At 39.5% G+C, this 23,150-nt stretch overlaps 5 protein-coding genes across 5 annotated transcripts; 1 reads left to right on the forward strand and 4 right to left on the reverse strand.

The window, feature by feature from the left end:
• On the forward strand, positions 1-2,926 carry LOC126602320 (uncharacterized). The gene is made up of 5 exons (XM_050269156.1): positions 1-321; positions 1,546-1,647; positions 2,073-2,214; positions 2,302-2,354; positions 2,448-2,926. Exons 1-5 carry the CDS (start codon positions 235-237, stop codon positions 2,667-2,669), a joined length of 606 nt encoding a protein of 201 aa, XP_050125113.1. The 5' UTR covers positions 1-234; the 3' UTR covers positions 2,670-2,926.
• A 152-nt stretch (positions 2,927-3,078) lies between these two features.
• LOC126602315 (mitogen-activated protein kinase homolog D5) lies at positions 3,079-6,793 on the reverse strand. The gene is made up of 5 exons (XM_050269150.1): positions 6,300-6,793; positions 5,864-6,131; positions 4,813-5,145; positions 4,317-4,497; positions 3,079-3,549 (listed from the first exon to the last, which is right to left on the reverse strand). Exons 1-5 carry the CDS (start codon positions 6,560-6,562, stop codon positions 3,374-3,376), a joined length of 1,221 nt encoding a protein of 406 aa, XP_050125107.1. The 5' UTR covers positions 6,563-6,793; the 3' UTR covers positions 3,079-3,373.
• An 8,049-nt stretch (positions 6,794-14,842) lies between these two features.
• Positions 14,843-15,908, reverse strand: LOC126602324 (uncharacterized). Its single transcript, XM_050269161.1, has 2 exons — positions 15,407-15,908; positions 14,843-15,208 (listed from the first exon to the last, which is right to left on the reverse strand). Exons 1-2 carry the CDS (start codon positions 15,577-15,579, stop codon positions 14,962-14,964), a joined length of 420 nt encoding a protein of 139 aa, XP_050125118.1. The 5' UTR covers positions 15,580-15,908; the 3' UTR covers positions 14,843-14,961.
• Positions 15,909-16,057: 149 nt separating this feature from the next.
• LOC126602317 (60S ribosomal protein L5-like) lies at positions 16,058-18,893 on the reverse strand. Its single transcript, XM_050269154.1, has 9 exons — positions 18,728-18,893; positions 18,244-18,313; positions 18,062-18,153; positions 17,730-17,856; positions 17,558-17,637; positions 17,349-17,465; positions 16,860-16,994; positions 16,481-16,650; positions 16,058-16,311 (listed from the first exon to the last, which is right to left on the reverse strand). Exons 1-9 carry the CDS (start codon positions 18,728-18,730, stop codon positions 16,197-16,199), a joined length of 909 nt encoding a protein of 302 aa, XP_050125111.1. The 5' UTR covers positions 18,731-18,893; the 3' UTR covers positions 16,058-16,196.
• An 823-nt stretch (positions 18,894-19,716) lies between these two features.
• On the reverse strand, positions 19,717-22,627 carry LOC126602318 (60S ribosomal protein L5-like). Its single transcript, XM_050269155.1, has 9 exons — positions 22,483-22,627; positions 21,628-21,697; positions 21,448-21,539; positions 21,101-21,227; positions 20,931-21,010; positions 20,731-20,847; positions 20,370-20,504; positions 20,057-20,226; positions 19,717-19,933 (listed from the first exon to the last, which is right to left on the reverse strand). Exons 1-9 carry the CDS (start codon positions 22,483-22,485, stop codon positions 19,828-19,830), a joined length of 900 nt encoding a protein of 299 aa, XP_050125112.1. The 5' UTR covers positions 22,486-22,627; the 3' UTR covers positions 19,717-19,827.
• Between the last annotated feature and the right edge of the window lie 523 nt (positions 22,628-23,150).

The following is a 23,150-nucleotide window of genomic DNA, read 5'->3' on the forward strand; positions in this document are numbered from 1 at the left end:
CTGACAACCTCACCTTCTAATTGTATCACCAAATTCATACGAGGAGCAACAACCCCCTCTCGCTTGGAAAAACCCAAACGCAACCTCCTCGCTTCTCCTTGCTGTTCCTCAATTCTCTCGATTTCAGTACATGGGTTGTCCTCCGCTGATGCTCTAGTCGTATCTTTGCCTCCTCCTTGGTTTCTGTCTTGTTCTGTTCGATTGATTGATTTTCTCATCTGGGTCTCTTTCGAAATGGGCAAAAATCAAGCTTACAAGGCTATGCAGAGATCCAGGCTCGGCTCCAGCTCTGCCGGCCCCGATGAGGTCGAAGACGGCATGGTTTGTACCCTTCCATACCACCTCACTAATTTCAATTTTCTCCCCCATTTCTTCAATTCTACTATTTCTTTGCATTCGAATTGAGTTGCTTGCATTTAATTTTCTCAATGAACTGCGTACTGTGCAATTGAATGTGTGATTTCTGAGGAAACTTCGTTGAAAGATTCAATCTTGGTTTTTGGTGGGTGTGTTGTAATTGTTAACTGTTTACTGAACTTGTGGTTATAGACTTATAGTATCTGATTCTCTAGGATTATGTGGTGTTCGTTAAAAGGTATTGTTTGTGTCGAATCTCGTGTGAAGTGTTGAATTGACAACTTAAAACATAAGAACACTGATTATTTGGCTCTTGAGATCGCTACCATCTTCTTGTAAATTTAAATGCTTTCTTTATGAAGTACAATTCAAGGTATGTGGAATTGGATCAGAGCATTATTTTTACCTTCTAGTTTGTTTGTGATGTGGTTAGCATTGGTTCATAGGTGTTGAGGTATAGGTTATGGGAGCATCCTCCATAACTGTCGTGGCGTAGAGTGTGTTAAAAAGTATGTTGATGAACAACAAGCTCTTAGGGATAGAGGGTGTCTTTAGCATCCTAGGTTGGATGAAACGTAATGGTTTGTTTCAGTGATTTTGAGTACTCACAATTGATGGGACTAGTGTGACCAATCATACAGTTTGTGGAGTAACTCTGTTGGAATTATGATAATGATTAATTTATCTCAAAAAATATCATCATTTAAAGTTCTGTAATTAGATGCCAGCCATGTATAAGCCTATGACCACCAAAAGAGTTATCATCAGACGGAGCATGTTTCCAATTCCCATTCCACATCACCACATGATTATATTGCTTCTATGGGTATATGTGCAAGATGAAATCTGTGTCAATTTAAAGTAGGGTACCATATTAACTTGTAATTTAGTTGTTGAGTTGAGTCCTTTTTTTTCTACTTGGTGCCCAATTTTTTTTTTTGGGGGGGGGGGGGGGGGGGGGGGGTGTTTGACACATGGTGGTTTCTAGGCCAATTTAATATTTGGTGGAAAGCATAATTACTGCGGATGTGAATTTTAGTCATAGCAGATTTCGTAGTTTGCTTAGCATTTGGTGAAATTTATGCATGGTCCATCTACATATTAAAGAATTGACTTGATAATCCAATATAATACTTGTATCTTGGATGTTTTCTTTTCCTGTACTTTCACTGATGAGGACTGTCGCAGGTGGATGGTTCATTTCATTCACCAGAGTGGCATGCTGCTCGTTTGGCTAGCCTCAAAACTTCTCATACAATTACCTGGGAGGAGTATAAACAGAAGCAAAAGGTACTTTCTTCTTTCTTTCTGCTGATGGACTTTCCTTATCTATTTTTGCTGCTGTTTTCTTTCTGTATAGTTTATACAGAATTCTGTACCTGTTAAAAGAGCTTAAAAAAGGGCACCCTTTTAATATCGTGTGTTGTGGAAGGAACATGTTAAATGAGTTTGTGATTATGCCTGATAGTTAGAAAGGTACATGATCCGATGCATTTAGGTTTGGAAGACTAAAAGAAGAGGATGTTCTCGTTGATGTTAGCCTGTAGTCCTAACTACTTAGGACTAACATTTTGCATTTAGAAATATTTAGGTGCAGCTAATTGAACTGATATTTGCTCGAATATTTTTATCTTCGTACTGTGTCATAAAATGGTAGTATTGTCTACTTGCTACATTCATTTTTTTCAGTCAATCTTAATGTATTGATGTACTAGGAAGATGAAATTAGAAAGGGAGAACTGGAGAAGGATACTGATAGAATGATGAGAGAATACAGAGCTCAACTGGATGCCGAAAGGGCTCGCAAGCTTGCCAATGGAAGAAACCACTCTAGTAGTAAGTCCGATCGCAAAAAAGGTGGGTGTCGTGGACATGGAATGTGAACACAAACTATTACTTGTTTCTAGTAGCCTCTTTACTGAAGGTGAATATGTGTCCATGCAGATAAGAAGGACAAAGATTTAAAGAAACGCAGCAGCAGCAGCAGGAAGAGAAAGGTGCCCACCGCCTACAATTTTTTTTTCTAGTGGTGCGTGTGTTATATGTTTAATCGGTTTAATATTTTCCTCACTGCACTTTGTGCTTTGTAGCATTCAAGAAGGAGATCTTCAGAGTCTAGCTCCTCGAGCTCATCCTCAGATTCTTCCGGTAGTGAAGACGAAGACCGAGAATCGAGACGATCCAAGTCCAGGTCCAAGAGAACAAAGAAGGAAAAGAAGCACAGGTCAAAGACCAAACACTCGGGCAGTGACGATGACGAGGCTGATGGTCCCGTGCCACTTTCAAGATTCTTCGGGAATGTGAAGACCTAACGGGATTATATGATGAGCTATTGTCGTGTATCTTCCTACAATGGGAGATTAGTTTGAGATGAGTTTGTTCTTTATTGTTTTGTCAACATGATATATTTAGTTGCCTTAGCAGTTAGCTCTGATGAGGTTACTTTCTTTGGTAAAGTTTCGTTTTATTCATCTCATTCGGTACCAATCAATTGTACGAAAAGAATTCATGTAACTCTTTCTATTAGTAGAATTGATGTGAGCAAAAATGGAGGCATTTTGAACTCTCATTCGGATAAATAGTCGTCGGCTTCGGCTTCTGGCATTCCGGCTTCGTCCTGCAGACTGAAGTGCAATCGAGGTCGAAGGGAATGCCAGCACAGATTACAGATTCACCGTCCGAAATGGAAAAGAAGAACGCAGGCGCATGAATACGATCAAATGTAACAACAGACATCGGAGATCCTTATTGATTCTCAAGCTTTCGGAAATGTGTTCCGAGGAAATATTAATTCATCAGCAGTATGACTGCTCAATTCAATAATTAGATAAAACAGAAATCAAAACTAGCCGATACAAACATCGCTGTCATTGTTCCAGATGATCAATAATTCGAATCTATAACCTTCCACTTTCGGATGGAACATATTTACATGAAAAATCAATCCCGAACACCGAACAGATGGAACCTAGAGACCACATAATTGAAAATCCACGTGAATTAAGTAGCAAATAACTCACTGTAGCTGATACTCGGGGTTAAATGCAAGTGCCTCTCGGTAGATCAGCTCTTTCATCTGTTCCTCAGAGAGTGCATGCTGCTCAAAGTCGAAGCTGAAGGGAGTCGTGCAAACAGGCTCATCACTGATGTCATGGAGAGATGTTAAATAGGGGTGAGCTAGGGCATCTTCAACTGCAACGTAGGGAGAACGGAAGTAGTCAGAACAGTAAAACTAAATTAAATGTAACAGAGGTTCTACATAAGGTTAAAAATGTGATGATTACGATGTTCGGTGTTTGAGAACAAGGAAGAGCTTCAAAATTTCAGATGAAAACATACTATAAGTTTTTAGAAGGTAAAACGGCCGATTTCCATGGATGACCGCATGAAAGGGACGGACTACTGCCAAAGCATCATTATCTTGAGGTAATCTTACCCACACAATGGGAAGCTGGCATCCCACGTGTAAGAAAGCGGGTGATGGCTACAATTTTATTATCTGATGGAGAGTTCCACAGAAAAGAGAATAATGGGGAGTGTAGATTTTCCACGTGCTTGATGGGTGGATTTAATTGTAATTTAGCAGAAGGGTTGTTGAGGGGACATGAAAAACTTACATCACCCTAAAATGAACTCCTAGAGATAAATTTTTCGTTTTCAAATGATATCCGAAAACAGTTAGATTCTTAAATTCCTTCTCTTTTGTGAGTATATTGATCTCACTGTTTGAACATGTAAACGTATTCCGTTAATATAGTCCAACAACATGTCTGCATTAAGCTAGCTAAAATAATCAAGGTAACACTAATGTGGGAGTACTCAAATTTACTACTTATGAAGATCACACTCTAAATGGGAGTCAGCAACAAATTATTCCGAGTCAATAAAGCACATAAGCAGTAGACAAACTGTGATTATTGTTGATCAGACTTGTGATCATTTTAGTAAGGGCAACTTACCAGTAATTCTCTGAGTAGGATCAAATGTCAACATCTTTTCAACTAGATCAATTGCTGAAGGATGGACGTGAGGAAACTTCTCGGTAAATGACTGTCGACGGTAGAGAGGAAGCTGCCGAATGTATCTCTTAGCATTTTCATTTAGAAATTGCAGCTCAGCCTCTGATGGGGTGCCAATCAGCTGCAAGGATTTCTGATGATTAACCACACTGATTCATAGATATCTACACTAAAAATGTACAATTTTAGAAATGTGAAGATTCTAAATTCCAATTCCGAATTCATCATGAAATGGTCTCAAATGCGACACATGTTGGGCTTATTATCATGTCAAGTGTAACTATGGCATGGAGGAGCTAATAATGCTATTCAAGGACCCTGTGCTGTGACAAAACAGTTACAATAATAAGGATGACGATGATATTTTCTTGTCCATTATATGATCCTCGGTTTGCACAAAAAAATGATTTATGACCAATAAATATAATTAAGCTACCTCCAAAAGCAGACGAAGCTGATGCACGTGATCTCTGCCAGGAAATAATGGCTTCCGATCCATCAATTCCATAAAAATACAACCTACTGACCATACATCAATAGCTGCAGTGTAATCTGAAGAGTTTAACAATAGCTCTGGGGCACGGTACCATCTTGTAACAACATACTCAGTCATAAAATCAGTCTCAGAGGTGACTCGAGCTAGTCCAAAATCACATATTTTTAAGTCACAATTGGCATTTAATAGAAGATTGCTAGGTTTTAAGTCCCTGTGCAGAACATTTGCAGAGTGTATGTATTTCAATCCTCGGAGGATCTGATATAAGAAATACTGCACGCACAAAAAAATGAGTAAAAACAGTAGTTATTAGATCTTGAGTGAAATACAACAACGACAAAGCTTTATCCCATTAAGTGGAGTCGAGTGAAATAATAAAAAATAAAAATATTATGAATTTAGAAGCAGGAGACTCTTAAGTTTAACATACGAAATGTAATGGAAGAAATGAATGGGAGGGGCGAGATACAGTTCATCTTATTTCGCAACTTGCTAATTAGGTGCTCAAAAAGCCATAGGTCATCTAAGTTGCATACAATGAACAGCTTTGATGGAGCAATATATAAATATAAGGAAGTCTAATAAGAAGTACATAAAACTAGTCTTGAAACCTTCTCCATGGAAAACTAACGGCGTAGCTGAAAACGAGAAAAGCACGAATCTTTATTTTCAAGGTTGCTCAAGAATTCTTATTACAAACCAAACTTTCCTCTTGGTCAATTTCATCCAATCATTTTTTATCTTTATCAATGAGAACAACTAGAGGAACGATCTGTTTCACAACAACTGTCCAAATGGTCGACAAAAACACGCAGATACGGCAAAGAACTTGTCTTTACAGACTTTTAACCCGAAAAGGCACAAATTATCATTTTCACAAAGAATGCTAACACACTGGTGTCAAGATTGACTTTAGTTTCAAGTAAGAACTCGTCTTTAGTTTCAAACAGAATATCGAAAATGCTAGCATTTAGAAGAGAAGGGGCAGAACCTGACAGTGCTCCTCGGAGAGTGCTTGATTGGATCGAATGATTTGGTGGAGGTCGGTGTCCATGAGCTCATACGCAATGTAAACATCATTGAAGGAGTTCCTCTGCGGTGGAGGGATTATATCCCGGATCGCAACAACATTCTCATGATCCATATGCCGCAGCAGTTTGATCTCCCTCAGCGTCCTCTTCGCATCGATCTTGTTGTCGAACGCATTCGCAATCTTCTTTATCGCAACGTGCTCGTTCGTCTCCGAATTCAAAGCCGAGCTATTTGTTTTGCAATTTCTCACGATTAATCAATCATTGAATCCGATTTAATTTTCCCCAAATGATGAATCTTTTGCATTTTCTTTTCACAGAGAGAGGAAATTTGAAACAAACAAAAAATGAAGGGATGGAAGAAATGAAAGAGAGAGAGAGAGAGGAGATACAGACCAAACGATGCCGTATGCGCCTTTACCGATGGGCATGATGGGGGGCTTGTACTTGGCGGTGACCTCGAAGACGTTGCCGAAGATGTTGTACTGAATGAATCGGCCGCCGTGGCTGAGCGTGGCCGGAATGCTCTCCACTCCCCCCATGGCCTGATGCGGCGGTGGCGGATGTTGCTGTGGGTGGTTGGGGTCCGGATGCGACGGTGGCGCCGCCTCCGACATCACAGTGTCCGCCGATTGAGCTGCGGGCCCTCCTCCCTCCATTTCTGAATCGATTCTCTTTCTCTGCTTTATGTCGTTGGGTTGGTTGTAGTAAATGGCAGTTCAGAAGCTCAGGCTCTGAGCCCTAATTAGTAAACAAGAACAAGAAAGGAAGGACGAGGAGAGAGAGAGAGTTACCCCTTATGTATTTGTACGTAAGCGTATGTGTACGGTTGATGATTGTAGAGAGAGAAAGAGGAGAGAGGGATGGCATAATAGTAAAAGAATAGCTTCGTGGGAACTTGTCGAGTCATGTGTGTCTTCTGTTGGTCATGTGTGTCTTCTGTTGGCTTTGCTTTGTTTTGTACCCATTTGGTCAAACAGATCGCATCCAACCAAATCTCTATTTTCTATTTATCACAGAAAAAGATAACTGTTATTAGCATAGTATTTTCAAATCAGATGTTAAAATCAAAATCTTAAGTGGAATATCACCGTACATATTTGACATCAAAAGTTTCTTTAATCAAAATGCTATTTGTTGATTGGATTTGAAGACTTAGAGCATCTCCAAATAGATTGACTAAACGATTTTAGTTTTGATTCTTTTTAACAGGATGATATTTACAAAGTGATTTGTAATATGAATGAGTTTATAAGTAGGAGTTCTTATTCATGTTCATCCTTAAGTAGCCAATCATTATCAAAATATTATATCTTCCGTCGAATGAGTTTTTTTTTTTTTTTTGTCACACGAAAGATTTTGTTAGATTGGATATTAGATTATTCACGGAGGGAATTTGAACCCACACCATCATACAAGAGCTCAACACCTTTTTACCACTGTGATAAAGGGCCACTTGCGTTGTATATTTTTTTTCTTAGGATAATTACTTTGTTTAGGGTTTGTTAAATGAGTAACTGAATTTTAACGTCAATATGAAGGACAATAATTGAATGACTTTAAAATGTACAATAGTTTGTTAATTTCTAAAGTATCAATTAATGGTTATGGTCGTGGTCGGTATCAAGGTCCCCAAAAAAATCATAACTGATACTTTGACGTTTATTTAATAACCTTAATATGTTGAAAAAAAAAATCCCTAATATTAATACTATGTTTAGAGAAGAAAATTTAAGATTACTAAGGAGAGAAATGCTAAGTAGACTCTTTCAAAATAGGATCTTTATGAACTTCTGTCACCTCACAGTTTAACGTCAATTTTCATGTCAATATTAAAAAATATTGTGTTAAAAATATGAGATAGCAGAGAGTTTACAGAGGAAGGAGTCTTTTTAGAGCATTCCCAATGAGGGCTTTATTCTTCCTAAGGCTACTACATTTGTAGCTCCAGTGAAATTTTTTGACTCTAATGAGCCTAAAAATGAGGCGACATCCACTAACAGTGCTAGCAACTTCATTCATTTAGTAGCAAAAAATTATGCTACATCTAGCCCAAAAAATAGGGGACTCACACCAAATTGAGAGCCCAACCTTTTTCTCTTTTTTTTTGGTTTAAAAATAGATGGGCCCCATTTTGATTTCTAAAACATGATTTTAAGGTTCTTTTTCAATAGTTAATGATTTTAAAGGTTTATTTTTAACCGTTTGTTTAATTAAGAATACATAAAACAACGGCTATTTTTTGTGCGTTATTGATTAAGAACAAAATTGTTATGCTTTGTGTTTGATTTTCTAGATTGAAAAGTTCATAAAAAAAGTGATGAATGTAACTTCGGTAGTTTAGAGACCTAAATTGCAAACATAAACAAACAACATACCTTAATTGCAAGGACATTACAATTTTGTTGAAAGCATAAACACTGACTTGGGTCATGGGTTCTCCCTTGGCCTTCATTTTTTGCTTCTCCTCCTACCACTGCTACTAATTTTCTAGTTTCTGATTCTGTTAGTAGGGCCCTTCCTAGGGCTGTTCTTGCCTAGCTATTTTGTTTTGCTTGCCGGGCTTTGCCATCCTCTGTACCAAAAAAAAAAAAGGCCATTACAATGTGCTATTTAAATGCTACAAACACATGACTTAGCCTCTCCGTGCATGAGATTAAGGTAAGAGAACCTAATCCAACAGTGCATAAGTGATAAAATCTAACTTTATCATAATTTGAATTTTTTTTAGGTTGAAAATTTCATAAAAATTGCAGATAACATGTCCGAAATCAACTTAAGAAAAGCTTAAAAAAATTAAAAAATTGACCACGTAATCAAATAAACATAAATACATATATAGCCTCATATAGGGTCCGAAAGGCATACAACCCCTCATTAGGAGAGATTCTTTTTTAGAGCCCTAAAAATTCCTTAGAGCTCTAAATTGGTGTATATTGTCACATCCCGGCCCGGGTCCCCACCACATTTCGGGCTCGATTCCGCCGTAGCACGATATTGTCCGCTTTGGGCCCCAACCACACCCTCACGGTTTTGTTTATGGGAACTCACACGAGAACTTCCCAGTGGGTCACCTATCACGGAGGTGTTTTCGTGCTCTACTCGCTTAATTTCGGAGTTCCGATGGAACCCGAAACTAGTGAGCTCCCAAAAGGCCTCGTGCTAGGTAGAGACGGAAATATACATATAAGGCTTGCATGATCCACACCTCTGGGAGATCCGGGATGTTACAATTCACCCCATTAGGGGTTCGACGTCTTCATCAGCACACTTCCAGCCAAGGATTGGCTCTGATACCAAATTGTCACATCCCGGCCCGGGTCCACCATATCCCGGGCCCGTTCCACCACCGTAGCATGATATTGTCCGCTTTGGGCCCCGACTACGCCCTCACGGTTTTTGTTTATGGGAACTCATACGAGAACTTCCCAGTGGGTCATCCATCATGGGATTGCTCTCGCGCGCTACTCGCTTAACTTCGGAGTTTCGATGGAACACGAAGCTATTGAGCTCCCAAAATACCTCATGCTAGGTAGGGATCGCCCATAGGAGTGATCCTTATATGTATATTCTCATCCCTACCTAGCACGAGGCCTTTTGGGAGCTTACTAGCTTCGGGTTCCATCGGAACTCCGAAGTTAAGCGAGTAGCGCGCAAGAGCAATCTCATGATGGATAACCTACCGAGAAGTTTTCGTGTGAGTTCCCATAAACAAAAACCGTGAGGGCGTAGTCAGGGCCCAAAGCGGACAATATCGTGCTACAGTGGTGGAACGGGCCCGGGATGTGGTGGACCCGGGCCAGGATGTGACAAATGGTATCAGAGCCTAACCCTGGCCGTAGTGTGCCGACGAGGTTGTCAAGCCCCTTAAAGGGGGTGGATTGTAAGATCTCACATCGTCTAGGGGAGTGATCCTTATATGTATATTCTTATCCCTACTTAGCACGAGGCTTTTTGGCAGCTCACTGGCTTCGAGTTCTATCAGAACTCCGAAGTTAAGCGAGTAGCGTGCGAGAGCAATCCCATGATGGGTGACCCACTGGGAAGTTCTCGTGTAAGTTCCCATAAACAAAAACCGTGAGGGCGTAGTTGGGGCTCAAAGTAAACAATATCGTGATATGGTGGTGGAACGAGTGCGCTACTCGCTTAACTTCGGAGTTTCGATGGAACCCTAAGCCAGTGAGCTCCCAAAATGCCTCGTGCTAGGTAATGATGGGAATATGCATATAAGGATCATTTCCCTGGGCGATGTGGGATCTTACAATCCACCCCCTTTAAGGGGCTCGACGACCTCATCAGCACACCACGGCCAGTGTTAGGCTCTGATACCAATTTGTCATATCCCGGGCCCGTTCCACCACTGTAGCATGATATTGTCCGTTTTGGGCTTACCATTCCCTCACGGTTTTTGTTTTTTGGAACTCACAAGCAACTTCCCAGTGGGTCACCCATCCTGGGAGTGTTCTGGCCTCTTTCTCGCTTAACTTCGGAGTTCCTACGGAACCCGAAGCCATTGAACTCCTAAAAGGCCTCGTGCTAAGTAGGGATGAGAATATACATTTAAGGATCATTTCCCTGGGCGATGTGGGATGTTATAATCCACCCCCTTTAGGGGCCCGACGTCCTCGTCGACACACTTTCAGCCAGGGATTGGCTCTGATACCATTTGTCACATCCTGGCCCAGGCGGGACCACTTCCCGGGCTCGACTCCGCTGTAGCACGATATTGTCCATTTTGGACCCCTACCACGCTTTCAAGATTTTGTTTCTGGGAACTTACACAAGAACTTTCCAGTGGGCCACCCATCATGGGATTGCTCTCGCGCGAACTCGCTTAACTTCAGAGTTTCGATGGAACCCGAAGCTAGTGAGCTTCCAAAAACAAAAATCGTGAGGGAATGGTAAGCCCAAAGCGGACAATATCATGCTACGGTGGTGGAACGAGCCCATGATGTGGTGGACCCGGGCCGCGATGTGACAGATTGGTATCAGAGCCTAACCCTGGTCGTGGTGTGCCGACAAGGTCGTCGGGCCCCTTAAGGGGGTGGATTGTAAGATCCCACATCGCCCATGGGAATGATCCTTATATGAATATTCTCATCTCTACCTAGCACGAGGTCTTTTGGGAGATCACTGGCTTTGGGTTCCATAGAAACTCCGAAGTTAAGCGAGAAGGTGGCTAGAGCACTCCTAGGATGGGTGACCCACTGGGAAGCTGCTTGTGAGTACCCATAAACAAAAATTGTGAGGGCGTAGTTGGGGCCTAAAGCGAACAATATCGTGTTACGGTGGTGGAACGAACCCAAGAAGTGGTCCCGCCAAGTTCAGGATGTGACAAATGGTATCAGAGCCAATCCCTGGCCGGAAGTGTGCCGACGAGGACGTCGGGCCCCTAAGGGGTGGATTGTAACATCCCACATCGCCCAGGAGAGTGATCCTTAAATGTATATTCTCATCCCTACCTAGCACAAGGCTTTTTGGGAGTTCACTGGCTTCGGGTTCCATTGGAACTCCGAAGTTAAGCGAGTAGCGCGCGAGAGCAATAGTGATCCTTAAATGTATATTCACATCCCTACATAGCACGAGACCTTTTGGGAGCTCACTGGCTTCGGGTTCCATCAGAACTCTGAAGTTAAGTGAGTAGCGCGCGAGAACAATCCCATGATGGGTGACGCACTGGGAAGTTCTTGTGTAAGTTCCCATAAACAAAAACTGTGAGGGCGTAGTTGGGGCTTAAAACGGACAATATCGTGCTACGGTGGTGGAAAGGGCCCGGGATGTGGTGGACCCAGGCGGGGATGTGACATATATCCACCACTTTTTCGGCCCCGTATAGAGCCCATCATTTGGGATGCTCCTAGTATTGCTTAAACTAAGGAATTTCAAAACGACGGAAATAGAAATGCCGAATTCTATTTTCTAAAATTTGTGAATTTTATTGTTTTATTAATCTAAAAGAACAATGAAATTTGAATACGTAAATTTTTAATTTTAAACTTTCACTCATAGAAATTTTAGAAATGACACATATTTACATGGAATTCAAACTTCAGAATTGGAGGTCTACCTAACAAATTTCAATTTTAGTTTCACGCGAAAATTCTAAATTTTTATATTTATAAATCCAAATAAAAAAATTGGTGCATATCAAACTTTTTCAAAATTCTAAGTTTACATCCCTTGTCCAAACATAATATAAAACATACCTAATAGGTTTTAGAAAACTGAACTTCATCGTAAAAAAAAAAAACACTTAAAATACTATTTTGAATAAAGAAAACAGAACAGACACGAATTTAATCAAGCGGGCTAAAATAATGTGCGAGCTTCGCTGGTCACTCAAATTTCCTCTCCCTCTAGTTTAAATTATCTCATCGTTTTTCTTTATAATTTTTGAGAGAATACACTATGTAAGCATACAAAATCGAAGAAATATTCATCTCCATTAGTCCATTGATTAATAGGAATCGTATTAAGGAAGAAACTCATGATTTATTTATAAATAAGCAGTTTTTGGTTTGGGCCTTTGTGCTTGCTTTGTTGTTTTAATTGAGCTCAAGTTAAAAAACTAAACTAATATTACCAAGGAGAAAACGGCCTTAAGCAGCCCAGCCTCTCTCTTAGAGAACCTCCAGCGTGGGTTGGAGCTCGGGGGACAGTTTGGTGAACAGGGCCCAAGAGCCTGGCCAATTGAGTCCAGCGTGTGGGAGCCCGAGGGACCCTGCCCGTGCACCAAGCTTGTCACGAATTGCTAGCCCGCGAGCCCGATTGCTATCTGACGCAAGGCTGACGTTAGCCAGGGATGAAGCTAATGGACGGCTCAGATTGTTTTGTGGAGATTCCATCGTCGGGTTCGGGTTGGGGTTTGGCTAGGGCTGGGCGGATTGGCGAGTTGACCAGGCGCGAATGAGGGAGTTGGCGACTCGGACGCGGTGGAAAATAGCAAAGGTTTTTTTTGTGGCGACGGCGGCGATTGTCGTTTGTAGAGAGTGGTCGTTGGTTTCGTCGGCGCAGATGTTATGAATGTCTTTGAAGGAGGAGAAGGAGAAATGGGAGGATGGGGATTGCGTGTCGTGAATATGAACCGTTGATTTACTCCACGACCGCCACATTTGAGGGTTGGGATCAGAAGTTGGATTTTAGCTAGCAAAAACCCAGATGAAGAACTGAAAAGATAGAAAATTTATGAATCGGGTTGAAAAACAGAAGAAATATGAATTGGGTTTGCTCTGTCTTTTGATTTTATGGGATTTTGGGGGGGGGGGGGGATTGGTATTGGTTTCTGGGTTTTGCTTTGCAGTCTATTGCAAAATTGCAATGAAAAGAAGCTGCAACGGTGGAGATGCAACGATTAAAAATCTTATCCGAAATTACAAATAAAATTATTTTGTATTATTTTATAAATAAAAAAATACTAATATTTTATTGCTTATTGCCAGGGCTATTGAAGTGTGACGGTGGAGATGCAAAAGATGGTTACTGTTCATTAAGGGTAGTTACTGTTCATTGGGTGGATAGTATAGTGTATTGCTTGGGGGGAGGGTTGCTACAGTAGAACTGCTCTTATCCATGCTCCATTATGTTGAAAAAATATTAGTATTTTGATTTATTTGAATGTTTGGTTTTCTAGGCTTAACCCGTTAGAATTAGGTTTTGTTAGAAATTAGGGTTATTTATTATAAATAGCGTGCTTTGTTATTCATTAGAGAAGAAGTAAAGCTATTCATAATGTAACCTTTAGGGTTTTGTAGCCGTTTCGGCATTCTTTGTTTGATATCAATAATATTTCTAGTTTTGTAATTCATTTGTTCGTTTATTGTAGTATGCGCACTCTGATATTCAACTTGGTATCAGAGCTGGTTCGATTCTTTGAAATTTAATCTGTTCTAGATGGGTATCAATTTGTTCATCCGTTTGTCCGCTGCGTATCAATTTGTTCAAGTTTGTTCAAGTTTGTTCGGAAGTTCTCAATTGGCATCGGCATCTGCATTGGCATCGATATTGGCATCGGCATTGGCATAGACATCGGCATCAGCATCGACATCGGCATCGGAATTTGGAGTTTTGCATCCATATCTATTTTGGCAAACCCATGTCGTGTACCGCCATGAGTTTAACTGGGGGTGTTGGAAAATATTAGTATTTAGGTTTATTTAGTATTTGGGTTTTACTTGTTAGTTTAGGATCTGGGCTTAGCCCATCCGAGTTAGGGTTTCTTAGGTTTAGTTCTCTATAAATATTACTTGTAATTTAGTTTGAGAAACAAGTTAGTCACAATGTAGCCTTTTAGGGTTTTGTAGCCGTTTCGGCATTCTCAGTTTGTTTAATAATATTCTTATTTAGTCTTGTTCGTTGCGCACTCTGATATTCAACTTGGTATCAGAGCAGGTTTGATTCTTCGGAATTTAATATGTTCTAGATGGGTATCAATTTGTTCATCCGTTTGTCCGCTGCGTATCAGTTTGCTCAAGTTTGTTCGGAAGTTCGCAATTAGCATCGACATCGGTATCGGCATCGGTATCGGCATCGAAATTTGAAGGCTTGCATCCACATCTGCTTGTTGGCAAACTCATGTCGTGTACCGCCATGAGTTTGACGGGGAATGTTGGAAAATATTAGTATTTTGGTTTATTTGAATGTTTGGTTTTCTGGGCTTAGCCCATTAGAATTAGGTTTTGTTAGAAATTAGGGTTAGTTTATTATAAATAGGGTGCTTTGTTATTCATTAGACAAGAAGTCAAGCTATTAACAATGTAGACTTTAGGGTTTTGTAGCCGTTTCGGCATTCTCTGTTTGATATCAATAATATTTCTAGTTTTGTAATCCGTTTGTTCGTTCATTATGGTATGCGCACTCTGATATTCAACTTGGTATCAAAGCAGGTTTGATTCTCCAACAAAACTCGTGCGTACTAAGCCTCTCAAATATTAGAAATAGAATGCACAGCAAAACAAGCCCCTCTTTGATTCGTAAAATATTGGTAGCCCCAAAAGGAAGGAAGGATGACAAACAACTCCAAAGTGCGGTACTCAACTTCACAAGGAAGGAAGGAAAGAAACTATTCAGATGGCGCTTGGATCGGTTTTCCTTTCTCTCTTAGCTTCGCCACCGATTGTTTCATGGCCTCCTTCCTCTTTTTGCTAGCTAGGACCTTCGCTAAAACACCACTGACGTTCGGGTCCTTTTTCTCCTTCTCCTCCTGCGCCGCAGGCGGCGGAGGCCTTCTGGCTGCCGCATTTGCACTTGAATTTGGGTCGCCCACAGTGAAGCTCAGTACAGCGCCCGCCAAACCCAAACCCACATTCCTGCATCATCAAGCCCCACATCACAATATTTTGACGTGATTTTAACGAGTTAGCATTGCGATTTTGCCGAGCTGTATTTTTTCCATGTAAAAAAGAATTGCAATTATTTAAATATAAGGAGCCAAGCATTCTTCTGTACGTATAAATGCACATTTTGGATAGAAGGTGTTTGGCATGAATGTACAATCAAATACTAACCTCCTGTGAACGAGATTATTGTTCGCGGCATTGGAGTCATCGGAAACTTGATCGGAAGGCCTGACGTTTTGGAATCCCACTGACCGGAAACTAGCGGTCTTTTTAGCCGCTGCTGTTGAGATTGATGTTGCTGCGGCAGTGGTAGGTGGCGGCGACGCTATCGAATGCGCCATTATCTCTGTGTCACTTAGAAGAGATGTTGTACTCTTCTGGTCAATAGTGAAGATGTGGGGAAAACCTCATGTGGAAATATGAAGATTTAGTTGTAATTGAGCAAACAAATCCATTGGTTGCGTCCAGATAAGGTTTCCCTTGTTGTGGGCCAACTTCTATGGGATGGCTGATTCACTACCTTTCATCAACAAGGTCTTTTCCTTGCAGAAACACGAACCTCACTTCACCTGTGTCACTACGGTGCTCGACTGAGTCTACAATCGCATCAAAAATTGGGAATACGGCATATACTTGCCAGCGGGTTTTTTTAGTATGAACCGAAAAATAGCATGCACCGGAACCCCTTGTTATTGGATTCTAAGCCGTTGGATACTTGACCACACATTCAACCGTTCACTCACCTAGTCAAGATAACAAGGGGCGGGCGGATAGCACAAGTAGTGAAAGCGAAAACAAAACATAACCGGCATAACAACATTTGTCAAAAAATTAGTAGCGCTTCTCACTGGAACCTCCTGACAAGAAACGTATTCAAATGTCTGAATTATAAAGATAACAGAGTTTATAGAGATTAAGTAAACAGTTGTCCCAAGGGTGGAAAAATTCGATTGAATGCTTAGTACTCATCATCATCATCACTGTCGTCATCGTTACCAGCGTCATTGAAGGCCTTCAATCTCTCAACCAACTTCATCTTCCTCTCATCAAAGGTGAGCTTTTTGAGGTTGTATCTGTTTGCACAAACGAAAAAATGGATTCATTTGGTAACTTCTTCCTACTGAGCAAGAACACTAACCAAATATTTGACTCCTCCAAAGTGACTAACTTGCAAACAATGAAGCAAGGCCTCAATTTAAAACATCGACAACTGTGTGTGTACAGTAATCAATCAAACTTTACCTCTTGTGTTCTTGAGGAGCAGGCTTTTCAGTCTTCTTAATTGTAGGATCAGCACGGATGGCTGCATGAACTTTCTTGTACAACTCCTCGATGTTATCCGCTTCAATACCTTTCTTAATATATTCACTGAAGTGACTTTGATACTTCTCAGGCTCATCCTCCGCCAAGGTCTTAAAAACAAACGTAAGTTTGAGCATAAAACATCAATATTTTATGAACAGTAAAGTAAAATGGGTATGCTGAATAAGAATACGTAACTCTTCTTGGACACAACGCCCATACAAGTTCAGTAACAAATAACTAAAATTTTGACCAAATTACATTAATATTTTAAACCAGTCAAATTAATGCTAATGCATGACATGAATATTCAACTCACCGTCATGTAGGCAGCAACATGGCCACCATAGATGTACTTCCGATGAACCTCAGGGTCAAGTTGCTTGCTATCCTTGGAAAAGCCGGCAAACCTCTTTTCACTGTGAGGGATATCCAACCCTCCATCCAAAGCACCCTGCAATTAATTGAATATTTTTCAAATCAGTTTAAGCACATATCAAGTGGATTTAAAATTCAGACTCATTGGGGAAAAGACCATGTAATGTATAACAAGGGAAGCAATATGAAAATTATGTACTACCAGAGGTTAATATACAATTCATCAACATCCACCAAAAGGAAGGTTTTAATCAAGTTTTTTTGAGATAAAAAAATGCTAGACAATTGAAAGAATAACGACTGACAAATAAAAACTGATAATCAGAACCGTCAGCAAAACATATTGGTGTAAACAATGAACAAAACTGAATTATGTTTAAAAGAAATTGACCACATAAAACAAAACTGGCAGCATAATATGGTATTCTACCTTCAACGCACCGAATACGCGATTTCCCGTGGTGGTCCTGATAAGACCTACATCAAGAAGAGCACGGAATGGCCTTCTGCTCTCAGCTGGCTCTACAGAATAGTCCTCACCAGTAGCCTGAAATACCGGATAAATGTTTTTAATAAAATCAGAAAATAAATTGCAATGAAGAAAATCAAACGGGATAGAGAGAAATAATCACACACTACCTCAACATTTCCCTCATATTCGTCATCCATTTCAAGCTTCTTCAACACACGACGAGCCAAAAGAAGGCCAGTGCAATAGGCTGATCACAAAAATAAGGTTACTAACCCACGATAGTAACTCATATGTATAGAGCCAGAATGGGAAAGCAAATAAATACAACGGTGGAAATACCTGCAGCATAGTTTGTAAGACCAACTTCGAGCCCATAGCGTGGGAGCTCATGGGCATAGGCAGCAGCAAGAACCAAATCACCAGCAATACTGGCAGATGTAATTTGTGCAACAATATCTTTGTTGGTCTAACAACTACGTTAAGGTGAACATCATGGATAATGGATGTAAAATTCAAGATTACCAGCAATATTTCATTTAGAAAAAATAAGGCGCTTCAAATTCAAACTCCGTATAAATAAAACACAGAAACAACATAAAATCTTAAATAGTTATTAACAAAAGATGAATTCAATGAAAGAAAGGCCCAGATGGTAGTTGACAAAAGGATACAAATCTCACGACAAACCGATACTTGGGTGTGTTGTACTTGTTCTTGTCTTGGTTAATAAGCCTAATCCTGGCCCGGTAGTCAGTCTTTCCCTCTGGACAACATTCGCTTTCAAATCATCAGAATGTACACTAACATTAAACAAAATGGGAAAACAACTTATCGCAAAAGCCGAAATGAATACCTCGCCTTCTCTTGTACTTGACTTGGAACCTCTTGAAGTAGGCCCTTGATTTCTGAGCTTTGGCGAAAGCCTATGACGAATAATTGAACAAACCGTTTAACAAACTCCTTAAAAATTACGTACAAAGGACAGTTCATGCAGCAGAGCAAAAATCCCACTAAAAAATGTTAATGTTTCAGAAAATGATACGACATTGCAGCAGATCTATCTCAATGAGGCAAATCAATACAGTACATGCTAACCCTAACAAGAAATAATAATCATGGAAATCATAAAAGCTCAAATTTTAGATCAATTAATTGGGAAATTTAACATCAACTGAAAGGTAGGGCTAATGAAATGGATTGGAAAAATGTACTCCCTTAACCAATTGTCCGAGCAGCCAAACAGAAAATAATCATGCTATTTTCTCGCAAGACGAAACGAGCAAACACAGACAGAGAACTTTCAATGGAAGTAACAGAGACGAAGTGTGGGAGCTCACCATCGCGGAAGATCAGCAGCCGAGAGCAACGAGACGAAGAGAGAGCACCGGCTAGGGTTTTTGGATTCAGAAGGTGAGGTTTTATCTGCCAAATGGATTAAAGGATCGACGGCTGGAAGTGATGTTTGGTTTAATAGGGTTTTTGTGGTGTGATGGACGGCTGGGATTCGATGTGGACTTTGGGCTGATAACAGCATTTCCAACTGTTTCCCTAATTGTGATATGACGAATTGAAATTTATTGATTCATGCCCAAACATAATCCACAAATCTTAGTATTTTTTTTTAGTGAAACGATAGTTTTAGTAAGTTAAATGTTAGATTATCCACCGACAGAGTTCGAAATCACGCCGTCATGCAGGGATACAACATCTTTTCATCACTGTGATAGAGGACCACTTTGCCAAATTTTAGTATTTTTTATTACTTTTCATCATGAGACTTTTTAAAATATTTCATTTTTGGAAAAATGTTGACACACATATTTACAGTTAAAAAATGTTTGAAGAGTGGTAATAGAAAGTCTCTAAACTGTGTGTAGGACATTCGACTCAATTGACAACTTTATTTGAGCACAAAAAAATCATATGTAGCACTTAAAATTTAATTTTGTGGACTTTATCAAAGACGTTCTAATAACATTAATTTTTCAAAAGAAATTATCTTTAAACATCTTGACTAAAACCATTTTTAAAAAAAAATATTTTTGAATCTCAAAAGCATTTAAAATGCTTCCTGAAAAAGAAACATAATTGATGCTCTTTACAGGAATCACTTTTCCGTGTTTTTTTAAGATTTCCTTGCATTTTTGCTATATTGATTTTAAAAACATTTTGATCAAAAATGCTTTTAGCTATTTTAAACCCAATTCAAACAAGCACTTTTAAGTAGTGAAGAGAACTTGAGTGAATATGAGCATTGCCGAGATCAAAAGCTTTCACTAAAAAATTAATGCACGAGTCCAACACTCGCAGTAGGAACTCAAAACACTCGAAACAAAATAACTTAAATAGCATTGTCAAAACTTCTGTCGCATTTTTAGCATGAAACTCAAAACATGAAAAATGTTCAAATGTCTCTAAATATACCCAACGAATGCCTTCACTCGTCATCATCGTCGTCCTCGTTAGCTGCGTCGTTGAAGGCAGTCAACCTCTCGACCAACTTCTTCTTCCTTTCATCAAAGGTAAGCTTCTTGAGATTGTACCTGTGACACAAACAGAAAATTTCATATAAATACACATATCAAATGCATGTACATTCAAACAAAGAAACCACGCCTCGAAAAAAACACTCATAACTATGCAACAGCATTTGTTCCAACATTTACCTCTTGTGTTCCTTAGGCGGCTGCTTCTCAGTTTTCTTAGCGGTAGGATCAGCGCGAATGGCAGCATGAACTTTCTTGTACAACTCCTCAATGTTATCTGCTTCAATACCTTTCTTGATATATTCACTGAAGTGAGTCTGATATTTCTCTGGCTCATCCTCCCCCAAAGTCTAAATAACAAACAATTATAGGTTTCAGCAGGCAATATCCGTAAAGCTTGAGAAACAAATAATTAAGTTATGGTAAACAAATATCAGTAAAATTTTAACAATGAAGTAAAAAGTGATGTCTGGCATAAGCAATCGAAACCCACATTCATGTACGCCGCAACATGGCCTCCATAGATATATTTGCGATGAACCTCAGCGTCAAGCTGTTTGCTATCCTTGGAGAAACCAGCAAACCTCTTCTCACTGTGAGGGATATCTAATCCCCCATCCAAAGCACCCTGTGACCAATTACAAAAATCACACTCCGATGGAATTATAAAAAAAAAAATTGAGAAAGAGCATCACATTCATAGCACGGAGAGAAATATGAAAAATGAGGTACAGCCAGAGATCAGCATACAATTTAATAAACACTACAGTATGATATGTTCAAAATTTCAAATCTAAAAAACTTGACTTCATCACAACAAAAAGTTAAATTGGCAGCATAACCTGCTACCTTACCTTCAAGGCACCGAATACACGGTTTCCTGTGGTGGTCCTGATCAAGCCAACATCAAGAAGAGCACGGAATGGCCTTCTGCTCTCAGCTGGCTCCACAGAGTAGTCCTCACCAGTAGCCTGCAATACCAGATAAATTTTAGAAAAAGAAAACAAAGGGAATCAAATTGGGATTGGGCATACATATAATAACTACACACTACCTCAACATTGCCCTCATATTCGTCATCCATTTCAAGCTTCTTCAACACACGACGAGCCAAGAGAAGGCCAGTGCAGTAGGCTGATCATAAATATACAGTTATCACCCCACATGAGGAACTAATGTATGTAAACATAATGGAGAAAGCAATAAATACAACGGCAGAAATACCTGCTGCATAGTTTGTGAGACCAACTTCAAGCCCATAGTGTGGCAGCTCATGAGCATAAGCTGCAGCGAGAACGAGATCACCAGCAATGCTGGCAGATACAATTTGGGCAACAATATCCTTGTTGGTCTAACAACTAGGTAAAGGTGAACATCACAAATTACGCAAGTAAAATCATGTTTTACCACCAAAAAATTTAATAAATAAAGCATCCATTCTAATTTTAACTCAGTACCAAGATAAGACAGAATCGTTAACCAACGTTAAAACATATATTTTTTTTATCAAAACACAAATATAAAGTTAAAACTTGAAAGGCCCAAAAGTTAGCGGACAATTTTCAGGATACAAATCGCACAACGAACCGATACTTGGGTGTGTTGTACTTGTTCTTATCTTGGTTAATGAGCCTAATCCTGGCACGGTAGTCGGTCTTCCCCTCTGCGGACAACATTCAAAAAGAAATTATCATATGCACACTACCAATTTGCAAAATGGAAAAACAATTTATCATTAAACAAATTAATACCTCTCCTTCTCTTATACTTGACTTGAAACCTCTTGAAGTAAGCCCTAGACTTTTGAGACTTGACGAACGGCTATATCAAATAATAGAACAGAATGTTTAATCATTCCTCAAAATTTAAAATACACACACACACATATCACATCAGTGTTTCAGAAAACTATTCGACAATGCATAGAGATATATTTTAATGAGGGAAAACTTAACAGTACATACTAATCCCGATAAAAAAAATCATGAAAACCATAAAAGCTCAAATGTTAGATCAATTAAATGAGAAACTGAACATGAACTGAAGATAGCCCTAATGAAATGCGTTTTAAAAATATACTCTTTAACCAATCTTCGGAGCAGCCAAACAGACACTATCAAGCTATTTTTTTCTGGCACCGAAATTAGCAAACAGACAGAGAGTGATGGAATAAAAAAAGACAAAGTGAGGGAGCTCGTTATCGCGGAAGAACAGCAGCCGAAAGCAACAAGAAAAAGCGAGAGAGAACCGGCTAGGGTTTAACGTAGCTAATGGATTCAAGGATCCGCAGCTGGAAGTGATGTGTGGTTTGATCGACGGCTGGTTTACAGAAAATTTGTAGGGGCTTTCTATTTATCAAATAAATCAATTCATATATCAATGTAATCCGAAAAATTATACATAATTGAAACAGAAACATATATTGCGTAGTGTAAAATGAAGAAAAAAATCATACAAAAACAAAGAACACAAAGTCCAGAAGAAAATAAGAAACGCTTATCCATTACTCTAATGAATGATTACCGCATTTTATTTACAAGATTAAAAAGCAAATACGCATATATTAGTTGAGATGTAGGAAACGGAAACGGAGGGAGGAAGCTCACCATTGTTGAAGATCAGCGGCCGATCGAAAGGAGAGCAAGTGAGAGACAAGACTCGGCTAGGGCTAGGGTTTTTGTAGTCGGAGAATATGGAGGGGCTTACTCGTTTGAGTTGAGCCCTGTGGGTTGGATGGGCTAGTTCGTGGCCCAAATTTACCTAATAAATGGGCTGAATTGAACCCAGTTGAGCTTTAGGTGATGCATGCGATGACAGCGGAAATAGGGCTCATTTGAAACTTCTTGGTTGGGCTTTATTTAGATCTGAACCCTTAGCTTTTATTTTAGGGAGTTTTAACGAAAAGTCCACGATTCTGTTCACTTTAACGAAAAACCACATTTTTACATTAAAAAGTCAAATATGGTACTATTTACTTTACCCTTTATTTTGTCCTTATCATTAAAACTCAAAGTTTTCAAATCCTTTTCATTAGTTTTCCTTTTATTTTATTTTCTGTCGCTGCGAACTTTTCAACACTGCCCTTATCTTCCCTGTCTATATTGTTATACATTTGGGTCAACTATGAATAAAACATTTTCAGCTATTTTAAAAGCATTTTCAAACGAACTCTAAATAAGTATGGGCATATAGTAAATCATCAAATTAAACTTTAATTCCAATTCCCGGAAAAGAAAAAAGCAAGTAAATTCCATCAAGCAATTGGCTGAATAGA

The sequence above is a fragment of the Malus sylvestris genome, chromosome 15 (genome assembly GCF_916048215.2).
Source record: "Malus sylvestris chromosome 15, drMalSylv7.2, whole genome shotgun sequence".
NCBI lineage: Eukaryota > Viridiplantae > Streptophyta > Magnoliopsida > Rosales > Rosaceae > Malus > Malus sylvestris.